This window comes from Sarcophilus harrisii, chromosome 6 (genome assembly GCF_902635505.1).
Source record: "Sarcophilus harrisii chromosome 6, mSarHar1.11, whole genome shotgun sequence".
Taxonomy (NCBI): domain Eukaryota; kingdom Metazoa; phylum Chordata; class Mammalia; order Dasyuromorphia; family Dasyuridae; genus Sarcophilus; species Sarcophilus harrisii.
The window spans coordinates 50614987-50627510 of NC_045431.1; the positions used below are offsets into that span (position 1 = coordinate 50614987).

The window sequence follows — 12524 nt, forward strand, 5'->3', positions numbered from 1 at the left end:
GACCTGGAAAGTTATAATTTTATAAATACACAAATTTGTGTTGTAGACCTCCCAGGGGGAAATTTTAAATGGCTCCAAATTTTTAAGGGTTCCATTAAAGATAACTAGACTATTACATAAATTTGGGGGACTCAAGAAAAAGTTTCTAAAGTTCCCTTCAAGGACCAACATCTTTGGATGCATCCAAACATAAAGGCTGGGATTCAAGGATCTAACTATAAAGAGAATAGTCAAACCCTTTTCAAATCCCTCAGCAGAATGAATTTACATCATTCTAGCCCTACTTTTATCCGGAGAAAAATATAATATCTGATTGCCTATTCATAGGTTGGTACAAAAATTCCACAGCCCAAATAAAATTTAAACCTCTTTATATATCGCTCTTTAAGAAACTTCAAGAGCAAGGAGAAAACATCCAGGTAAGATCTTATATTAATGTCCATTCTCATAGGGACTTCAGGTCCAATTTGATGGCAATTCAAAGGCAGATAGCCTTTTAACTATGTTGGTCAATATTTTGTTCCAAGAAGCTAGGCATCTCATTCTAAATATCATCAGGTGCTTTGTTGGCTTACTTTAAATTTAATAAAAGAGAGGGCTAGAGATAGTAAAAGCCTGTATGGCTTCCTTCCTTTCCCGCTTAACTGCCTCCGGGAAGAACCTCGTGGTTTGAGACCCAATGAAATCTGGCAAATGGATGTGACCCATTTAAATCTTTTGTCGCTGTCTTTTCATCCATGTTGTGGTAGAACCTTTTCAGGATTCGCAATACACACAAAAAGACAGCCCATGGTCACTGAATTCTCATACAAGATTTATTATGGAAGTGCCACAAGAATAAAAAGATAATTCCTGTTACTTAAAACATTTTGACACTTTGTGCTATAAGATTTTAACCCAAGGCATACCTTTCAACCCCAAGGAAGGCAAAGTAGAGAGGGGAAACAGAGATATTAAGCATCCTCCAAAAACAAAAAAGGGGGGACCACAGGTAACCCTTAGAGAATCAAATCTAGTTCTTTATATATTAACTTTTGATTTTTGAAAAGATGATGGCCCGCAGACAGGTTTTATAACCCACCGAAGGTGTGTCCCAAAAGAGCTCCACATCTTTAGATAATGCCAGGTGATGGAGAGACCCAGAAAGTGGTGGAATGAAAGGACCAGATAGGTAACGCTTTGGGGAGAGGGTTTGTTTTGTATCTCACAGGTGGAGAAGGAACGATGGGTGCCAACGAGCCATATTCCTTGTCCATCTAGCAGCGGACAGACCCTTTGAAACAAAGGAGACGACCAAAAATTCGGGTAGTTCTGTTGCTGATTGTGCTACCATTGAAAGAGCGTGGCAGTTACGGGGTTTGACCATGGACATCAAAGATTGTTGGACTTCAAAACCCTCAGGAATCATTGGATTCTCTGAGACATGATAAGATTGTTGTAGGACTTGAAAACCCTCAGGAATCATTGGATTCTCTGAGAAATTTTAAGACTGTTACACAGGACTTCAAAATCTGCTGGAATCACTGGATTCCCTAACACCTAAAAAGACTTTTGCAGAACTTCAAAAACTCGGGGCTCATTGGATTCCCTGACATGTGAAACAATGGACAATAGATTGGTTTTGGACTATCTCTTGGCTGCTGAAGAAGGTGTATGTGTGACTGTTGTTTACATACCCTCCTTCTAGGACTTCTGGTGATCTTTTCCAACACCATGTTAATTTATATTGTTTGCTATTCCGCTACTTGCGTGTATAATTCATGTTTGTTACACCACATCAAGCCTGCACTGACTGTGGGGAGAGTCATCCCTAATAGCCTCTGCGTTATTGCTATGTGCTTGTGTAATACCTCCCATGCTGATGGGTTTGTGCATAATAAGACCCTTTAGCCCAGAAACCCGCTAGCAACCCCCACTTCCCTTTGGTGCTTTTCATCTCCCTTCTTGAGATGTCAGGTAGGGCGTGATCATCTCCTTTTTAGTGCTTTCACTCACTGCCTTTCCTGAGAAGTCAAGGGAGGCTGTGATTACCTCCTTTTCAGTGCTTTCACCTCCTTCCCTGAGAAGTTAGGGAGGCTGTGATCACCTCCCCTTGGGGGCTCTGACCTCCCTGAGGAGTCAGGGATGGCATGACCACCTGTGTTCTAAAATAAAAGAAAGCGGGAGATGTAATGGGCTGAGGTTTGAGTTGATGCACTGAGGTCCCAAGTACATGAGGCTAAATAGTAATTGGGCTATACTCTATTAATATACATGATTGGATAAAGAATGGTCCCTGCCCACTCTCTGTGCAAGTCCTGATGTGTTGTATAGGAAATGACGATTTTGGTGGGTGGAGGCAGAGAGAGAGACAGGAAGAGAAGCTGGGAGAGATTGGGCCTGGGTTCCATACTCCTAGCTGCTGGTCGTGTGGCTGCTGATCTAGCTAGCTTCTTGACTCAGCTGCACACATTGCTATCGCCGATTCTCTTCCACCTCCGATCCTTCTTCACTGAGAATAAAGACTGACGATTTTCCCCTAACCTGAATTCCTGACTCCTGCTGATTTAAAAATACGCGATCTTCACATCATTGTTCTTAAACTTAACAGAGTTCTTAAATTAACAAAACAGACAAGCAAATCACACAGAACACAGAGCACATATAGACTGTCCAGCAGTCAAAACATTTAACCCAGGGGCTATCTGGAAAGAATAGTCCTGAGGGAAGTTGTCAGTTCCAGTCTGCCCTCTTCCCCCATAATCCAAATGGAGCCTGCTATTTTTTTTTTGTTTGTTTTGTTTTGTTTTTTACCAGATGGTGTCTTAAAAAGACACCCAGATTTATACTCTGGAAGGCCCAGAGTTGTGCCAACTGGCACACAGAAGCAGAGACACTCAGGTAGTGCCAATTGCTTCCAGTTCAACACTACTTCTCAGAATTTTAACACCTGTTGATGTCCTGTTATTCTGAGAATGCAGGTGCTAGCACAAGCAGGTAACCAGATAGTGCCCAAAAGGGCACTCAGAATCAGATCAGATCAGACCATGTGTCTAGGAGACACAAAACCAGAGGGTATTATCCAGCATCCTGCATAATTCTCAGAATTCAATGCCTGTCAGCATTCTATTATTCTGAGAATCCAGGTGCTAACACAGACAGACCGACAGACAAATAGATCAGATTGTGTCTTCCAACAGTTGGATTTACTCCCCCCTGGCCAAATCAAAACATATCCATAGCTGGTGAACTGCTCTCTTCCTGGAGCCTCTGGAGGAATGCAGAGGACTAATCTTTCCCAAAAAAAAGAAAACCCAGATTCCTAACTGTTTCCAGGCCCAAAGTGGAGACTTGAAATGTCTCTAATCCCTAGTCCTGTTCTCAGTTTCTGATATCTCGCTGGGGAGCTCCAAAATATAATGCTGGAGAAACTGAGCAAGACAAGAGATTAGAGAACAATTTAATAGCTTATTAAATTGAGAGATTTACTGGGACCAAATGATCCATATTGGTACCAAGGCTGAACAAGACTATTGTCTCAAAGAATCCAGCCAGGAATATCAGACCACAAGACTCTTTTTATAAGATAACAAGAACAATGACATAATGGGGGAAGTACCTGGATGGAGATAACCTAATGAGGGGAAGCACCTAGGATGACATAATGGAGGAAGGCACTGGAGAGATTACTGATATTCTAATGATGTCTAAAATGGATAGACCTTTATCCTGTCAAACATTAAGAAAGAATGATTACAGCCTAAAGATATAAGACCTTTATCTCAAACATCAAGAGGGAATGTTTATAACCTGAGGCAGAGTAACTTAATAGGACAATTAGGGAAACTGGGTCAGGACATTAAAAGGTAACTGTGGTACAACAGCACTTTTATGCCTCATACTTCAAACTAGGAATTGTTACCTAACTCAATCAAGTCCACACCAGCCAAGGGAAAATCCCAAAAAGGGCCTAATCTCTATCTTGCCTTTCTCCAGGGGAAACAAGAGATTGATTCAGATTTAGGATATAATACTTCAGTTGGGATACAAGATATCTGGAGGGAAAAAAAGTTGGTCAAAAGTAATTAAGAAAAAAAGATTATTAAAGCCAAGGTATCAGATCAAAGTAGAATTAATAGTTAAGTCTCACTTGGCATTGAATTTTTGACTTATGGCTCTGGCTGCCTAGGAAGAGATTGGCTTTACAGGTATCATTGGTAAAAAGAGAGGATCTCTAGAGGGGAGACAAGAAAAAAGGATTAGAAGAAGGTAGCTGATGAAAGAACCAAAATCCATGAAAAAAGCAGAGTCTTGTCAATCATTACACTGAAATTAAAAGATGAATAGGGCACAGTTCCCGCCATCAAGAAACTTATATAACAAGTAAATTACTGTATGAGAGTCCAAGTGGAAATTACTGTATGAGAGTCCAAGTGGACATATCCAAGATATGGAAATGAAAACGGAAAATATCACTAAAACTGGAGGTGAATAGAAAAATAAAAGGGAGAAAAATCAGTAATTCATTCAGCAAATAATGTGTAAAAAAAATTCATTTAAAAAAATGACGATAGACATGGTGTGCTTGAAGTCTAAGGTACTTCTTTCATCTAAGAAAAGGATCTAAAATACTTTTCTAAATAGCTATTTAAAACTTAAAATGCAAGTAATTTAACTATAATCATAAAACCATAATCTCTGGATCACAGATTTAAAAGCTACAAGGGATCTTCTTAAGAGGTCATCTGAGTTAACCCCTTCACTTTATACATGAGCAAATAAATGCCAGAGAGAAAAGTGATTTATTTAGATCATGCAGATAATAGTAGTACAGGCAGAATTTGATCCCAGATTCTGATTCTAAATTCAGTGCTCTATGTACTGCATTATGATTGCTTAAAGACAGTAATTAGTTATTACATAACAATTTGGTTGGATAACAGATAATATTTTAAAGAAGTGAAGAGTAGGAAAGTTTCTAAGTTTATCCAACTAAGAAAGAGTCATCTGTATGAGCTGGAACTCAGGCTCTCAGTGATGCTGAATATATGATAGGTACTTAACATTTTTAAAAATCCCCAGAAGACAACAAATAAGGGTTAGAAGGCAAAAGGAAATACAAAAGCTCAGATTGTACAGCATCAAAGTAATGAAGACACTATTATTTGAGAAATGTGAAAAGGTATAAGAAATTCAATAAAGCCAACAACAGTCATCAATCAATTTCGGTCCTTTTTCATACATATCTGACAGTACAGACAAAATCTTTGGTTTATTTGTTCAATAGTTCTGTATTGGATTTTGTATCCCTAAGGAGAGGGACTGCTCATAAATTTGGGTCTTAATTTTAATTATTGTTATTGGTACCTGGAATTTTCCTAGTCACAGACTAAAACTATTGGGTAACAGTTTATCCAGCTACATGCCACTGAAGTATTGAGGGATCCCTCACAAACACCTCTAGTCAAACTCCAAAAAGAACTAAACAGAAATAAACATAATCCCTGCACCGAGTCCAAGAAGCAGTACAAACCCAGAGTGGAGTTGGACCCTGCAAAGGACAGGTTAGACCGACATTCAGCAACACTCAAGCAAGCCTCCAGAGGCACACCAAGAAACAAGTCAGGGAAGTATCAGCCAGACACCCAAGGAAGCATCCCTAGAACCCAGTTCAGGCAGGCCCAGGAAGTTACTATGCCCAGCAGCCCTACAAAAGGCATTAACTTGAAATATGGTCCTAACAGTACTTAAGAATAATCTGACTGCCAAATCAAGTATAATCCCACAGGAGGAAAAATAGATCTTTAATGAAATAGAGGCCTTTGAAGCAATTCAGATTTTTTAAATGGAAAAAAAGTCTGTTGGGGTGGAAAACTTGAACTTCAAATGCAGAAATCATTTTTCTGGGGAAGGGGGTGTTTACATTCTAATGGGGTAGAATAAATTTAAGTGTCTCCTTAAAATCCTAATGGCTTTAAGAGCTTAAGACAAAGTCAAATAGGAAAGATAGGGGGCCTGGGCTCTGTTCTGATATTTTGAAAAGGAAATTGGAGGAAAACAAATATGAAGAAAAAGAAGATATCAAAAAAGTAAGCGTGACAATCATATCTCACACAAGGCCATATAGTAAAAACAGATTTGACTAAAAGTCAACATAATACAATTTGTGGGATGCAAATTTTAGTCCTCAAGATAAAACTTTTATGTCTAAATACTTTCTTCAGTAAGAGAAAAATAGGCATAAGACTTAAAAAAAAAAAGCAATTAATTTTAAAAGACAAATTAGTCAACAAAAAAGAAACTGCAACAAAAGAGATTAACAAAAATGAAAGCAAAACCTTATTAAATTGGTAAATAAAAGTCCTTATTGTACAAAAAGAAAACCAAAGATGAAAGATGAAAGATGAGAATTTACAACTACCTAAGATGAAATAAAGGAAAATATAAACTACTTTGCCAAATTACATACTAACAAAACAGATAACTTAGGTGAAATAGATGACTATTTGCAAAAAATAAATACAAGAAACAGAAAAGGTAATTGAGTGAGCCACAGATACACTCTCAAATAAAACTCCACAGTTGATTGAATTTACAAGTTAAATCTAATCTACAAATTAGAAGATTATTTAAATGCAATATTAGATGAAGTTTAGAAAATGGGGGAAAATATCGTTATAACTTTCTCTGATAGGGTCTTAATACCAAAAATGAGGCAAAGACAAAGCAAAGAAAGGAAACTATAATCTAATACACTCAATGAACATTAGCAGAAAAATAATGAAAATATTTTTTAAAAAAGCTAGCATAGTAACATAGTAAAATGTATATACATTATTATCAATGGACTTGGAATATAGAATTGGTTCAATATAATAAAACAATAATTATATTAATGAAAATAATAAAATTAAAAACCAAATTAAATAGAAGCAAACTTTTTCTTAAAAAAAAAAAACCATTCTCTTAAAATGACAATAAAAAACTAAGAATAAATAAACCTTTCCCTAATACAGAAAGTCCTATCTATCTAAAAACCAAAATCTAATATTCTATACATAATAGGAAAAGGCTATTTTTCTAAAGAGGAAAAAGCAAGTGCCTATTATCATTACTATATTAGTATATGCTAGAAATGCTAACTATAGAAATGACATAAAAAGCATATTCAGTGACTAGACCTACATAAAGAAAAAACAACTTTTTTTGCAGATGAAATGGTCTTAGAGTCCAGCTTTTTAAACTACGATTTTTCAACCCCATATGTAGTCTCTTAACCGAATAGGGAAATATCAAAATCATGATTTATGTAATGTCTGATTTGTATACCTATTTTATATACCTTTATGCCCAGAGTTACACAAAAATATCTTGGGAGAAAAGGGGTTGAGAGTGGAAAGAGTCTAAGAAGCCTAGTTAGAGAACTCCAAAGACATTGACTAAAAATTTAATTGAAATAATAAATATTTCAGCAAATTGTACCAAGAAAATATAAAGAAAGGTCTTTCAAATACTAGAGAATTCGTAAAATATTTTGGAGTATACCTACCAAGAATTATGCAAGAACATGAATGCAACTATAAAACACTCTATAGAAATAAAGACAAACCTAAATAATAGAATACCAAATTTTCATGGATAGACCAAGGCAATATTATAAAAATTACCATACTGAATTCACTTAATTATTAAGTGGCACACCCAACTAACAATGTTACTTTTTTGGGCAAGGAATGGAATTTTGTCTGCAAGAAATGATGAAAAGGATGAGTTTTAAAGAAACTGGGGAAGATTTGTTTGAAGTGATATAGAATAAATTGAACAGGAGCAAAATGCAGCAACTATGCCTGTGAAGGGAATCAAAACAGCAGGCGGATAAAGATAGAGGGATTGGGAATTCTATATAGTGGTTCGTAGTCATCTCCCAAAATTAAACATTTTTGAAGAGAGCTAATATGAGATATGAGAATTTGTTTTGCTTGACATTTAATACAAAGTATTTGTTTTTCCTATTCACCATAATTAGGAGGTAGAAGGGAGGGAGCTAAGCATTGCGCTTCCCTACCACCTCCCTCCCCCCCCCCCAAAAAAGAGGGAAAGGAGTAATTGAAGCACCCATACACAGAAAAGAGTAAAGGCCAAAGCCACAAGACAAACAAGACACTTTAATGGATACATTTTTAATTTTTACATGTGTGTCTATGTGTAAAGCAAATTTCAGGTAATCTTTTTCTGCTTTATGTATGTAATGCTCATTTTATATTATGTCTGCTAACTTTGTAATTTTTAAAAATAAATTAAAAAAAAAGACATTTTTCCTACCTTTATAAACTTAGAATATATCTTCTTCCCTATACAGCCACCTTTCTAGTTCAGGTTTCTTGCATCTCTTGCATGTAATGTCAGTAATGTAATCTATTTGGTTTCCTTGCTTCTTCCTACTCCAATTGATTCATTTAACTGCCAGTGTTTTTTTTAAAGTATATGCCTGAAGTCACACTCAGTAAACTCCAGCAGTTCCCTATTAGAACACTCAAGTGACCTCAAATGAGGAAAAGTTAAGTTCAACTGCAGTCTTGGACAGTTATCCTGCCAATTTCTCCAGCTTTAAAATGGGGATAAAGCCTATTTCACAGGGTTGTTATTTTGGTTTTGAATTTATTAAAGCTGTTTATTTACAAAACAATGTGTTAAGGACCATGCCTAAGTAAAGGGGCAGGTCAGTTCTCCAAAAGCCTCCACAGTTATGAATCATAACACTTGAAGGAGCTGCCAAGTAGCCTTATTTCTCTAGTATTTTGAAAGACCTTTCTCTCTTTATATAAGAAAAATCAGATCAAAAAGGAAGAAAAAAATTTCTCTTTGGGTGTAGATGGCTCTCTTCATCATTTAACAAGTGGAACTGGTCCAAATCATCTGTTGAAATCATTGTTGAAGAGAGCCACATCGAACAGAATTAATCATCATATAGTATTGTTGTTGCCATATATAATGATCTCCTGGTTCTGCCCAATTCACTGAGCATCAATTCAGGTAAGTCTCTCTAGGCCTCTCTGAAATCATCCTGTTGGTTGTTTCTTACAGAACAATAATATTTCATAACATTTATAGACCATAAGTTATTCAGCTCCAATTGATGGGCATCCACTCAGTTTTGTTTCTTGCCACTACAAAGAGGGCTTGCCAGAAACATTTTTTGCACCTATGGGTCCCTTTCCCTCCTTTAAGATCTCTTTGGGGTATAAGCCCAGTAGAAACACTGTTGGGTCAAAGAATATGTTTGATAACTTTTTGAGCATAGTTCCAAATTGCTCTACAGAATGACTAGATCCAGTCACAGTTCTACCAACAATGTATCTGTGTCAGGGTTGTTATTTGAATCAAATGTTTTTGTAAAGTGCTTAACACATAATAGGTGCTTAATACTTGTATCCACCCTCCTTTTTCTTTTCAACTTTATTACTCTTAGAATCTGACTTCCACCGAAATTCAGCTCAAATATCGCCTTCCTCCAGACATTCCCCTTTCTTTCCTCTCTAAATTACCCTTCATTAATTAATCTCATAAAAATAGACAATATGTATATATTTATATATGCATATTCTCTCCCCCATTACAATGTAAATTTCTTGAGGACAAAGACTACTTGTCTAATTCCTGACATAGTATTTAATAAATGGTTAATGAGTAATTATTCCTTACACCTGATATTCCACCTCTAGTCTTTGCTCTAGCTACCCCCATGCCTAGAATACACTTCCTCTCCATTTATTCCTTTTCAAATATCATTTTCTTCATAAAAATTTCCCTAAGTATCCAAGTTGCTAGTACCTCCTGCCCTTCAAAGTACTTTGTATTTAGTCTGAGTGTCATGCAGATAGTGTAGATAGTGCCTCCCCGCTGAAAAATTACCCATGCATATATATTGTAAATAAAAAGCTGTAATTAAAAAAAAAAAAAAATAGTGCCCCCCAAACTTCAAGTAAGATCTTTAAGGATCACTCTTCAAATTTTGTCTTTGATGTCCTAAGACCTGAAACATACCGGATAATTTCTAAATGCTCATGGATTTCTGATATCTGAACATCCAAATGATACTGGATTATTAAATAAATTTAAAATGTTTACTTCTTGAGGTCAGGACCTGTTTTTACTTTTCTTTCCATTCCATTTCATTCCCAATGTTTTGCACAGTTGCACTTGATAAAAATCTATTCATTGAATGACCATATTGAATGACGCATATATGATCATATTTTGAATATACTTGTTCAATTGAACCTCAAATAATCCTTGACTTTCTTCAGTGGTCAGCTCATTTTGTTGCTGAAGCCTTCTCTAATCTTCTCCTCCCAATTATCACAACTCTCTTATTTGTCATTTTTGTTATATATCTCCCCCAAGATAATCCATCAAAAGAGGGGCTATTTTATCTTTATTTTTTAATCACCATTATCTAGCATAATATGCTTTGCACATAACACCACTTCGTGTTTATTAAGTTTAAATGGAATTGAATGGTATTAATAAATACTGAAACAAAAAACCCCTACCATTTCAATCTTCATTAAAGAAAATAAATTTTACATTATCTACACTTGATTTAAAAAAAATCTTTCTAAAAATCTTAGCTTTAGAATACTTTTCAGATTAAAAACATAGCTCTTACATTTTAATCACTGGCAAAAATATATCTTCTTAAAAATAATGTACACATGGACAGTTTGCAAGCATCATTTAAAACCATTCATTATGAATGATATAGTAACACTCTAAACTAATGAGACCATGATACCTAGCACAATCCTATTAGGGGGTAAAATATATATTGAAACACAAACCAATGTGGCATTTCCTCAACTACTATATATGGAGAAGATACAAAAATTAAGTTGGCAGCTGCTTTGTTTCTCCCACTTTAAAAGAGTAGCTTTTTCCAAAATAATATTCATTTCAATTTTTTTGTTAGTTTATTTAACCAGTAACAATTCAAAGAAAAGGAAAAAATCCATGATTAACTAGTTAACTATTTTTCTTTTGACAAAAACAAATGTTCTTCATTTTACTGATTAAGTAACAATTTTATTGTCTTATTCATGTTACTAAGACCTTGGCAGAAACATTTTTTACACCTGTGGGTCCCTTTCCCTCCTTTAAGGGGGGGAAAAAAAACCAAGACACATAAATGAAAGAAGTTTGAAAGTATTTATATATTATGTACACAAAATAGAATGTTTATGATTCAAACACAGGCAAAAAGTCATTCTCAAGAAAAACGGTCCACCTATACAAGAATGCTATGTATACATACACATGTAATTTATTTTTCTTTTTCTGGTCTTTCACTTTTTATCTGAGTGAAAAGAAGAATGCTTCTCTCATTCAGGAGATTTTTTATGTTGTAAAAATTACCTAGGAGCAAAATAAGGAAAAACAGTAAAATTATGAAATTTCCTTCATAAATTTAACTTATTTCCCTTTGACCAACTTTTTGTATACTTAAGAATAAATACATTTAATATGCTTAATTCCAATAAAAGTACTTCAATTCCTATTTTTTAAAAAGTCTCTTATCTTTCAAGTAATGATACAGAGAGAAGTAACTTCACCAGAGTCAAACAGCCAGTAAATTATCTGAAGCAAAATTTGAACCTAAATATTTCTCCAAGTTCAGTGCCATATCTACTGAAGCATATTGCTTCTCAAAAGGAAAAACTCATAGTATCCAATATTCCTTAAGAGTCTCCTACATAAGTAAGATCTGATGCTGTTTAGTTTCTGAGATCAGCCAAAAATGGAATGCACTCAGATTAGAAAAGGAAAAGTCTTTGAAGTTCAAAGACTTAACCAACAGCTCTAGGAAAGCAAAGGTCACACTGGACTGACAAATACTTTATGAATTGTTTAGGCAAGAAAATAATCCTAAATTAGCTTGGATAATAGAAAACAATAGAAATCAGGTTCACACTGAGTGCATGTAAAGCCAGAGCACTGTAGTATATACACAATGGAGTAATTTGTTAGGAAATAAAATGTTATTTCTTTAATAGTATGTACACATATGTTTACATGTATACATATAAAAAATTATATACAGATATAATATGTATTTGAGGTAGAATAACAAAAGGATAAAAATGGAAGTATGTAAATCAAGTAAGCATGACCATATTAGTTCTTCATAAATTACTAAGGAGTATTATATTTTTCCTTCTATTTGAGGATTCCATATTCCAATTTTTTCTATGCTCAATGTTCATTAATAATCATTTTCTCTATGTATCTTAACTACATACCAGCCTATTCAGTTCCTATTTAATATGGCTTTTAATTCTACTGTGTTCTTATATAAAAATAATGATAAACGATAAAAAAATAATAATAAATAATAAATTCCTTTGAAATCACTTTTCTTTCAATCTTACCTGAAGGAACATAGAAAATGTCCCCTGTAGTCAAGTTGTAAGATGTTTCATGTAAAGTACATATAAGATCACCACTGACAATAAAGAATACCTGCAAAATATAAAACCGAATCTCCATTT

General features: G+C 34.9%; 1 protein-coding gene across 3 annotated transcripts in view; it reads right to left on the reverse strand.

Annotated features, from left to right (window-relative positions):
• Window positions 1-11170: 11170 nt before the first annotated feature.
• CENPC (centromere protein C) overlaps window positions 11171-12524 on the reverse strand; it is a 53833-nt gene continuing 52479 nt past the window's right edge. For all 3 annotated transcript variants that reach the window (XM_031943947.1, XM_031943946.1, XM_003773228.3), the window contains exons 17-18: window positions 12405-12495; window positions 11171-11391 (exon numbers count right to left, since the gene is read on the reverse strand). In XM_031943947.1, coding sequence (XP_031799807.1) covers window positions 11300-11391; window positions 12405-12495 — 183 coding nt within the window. In that variant the 3' untranslated portion in view covers window positions 11171-11299. The remainder of the gene's footprint in view (window positions 11392-12404; window positions 12496-12524) is intronic.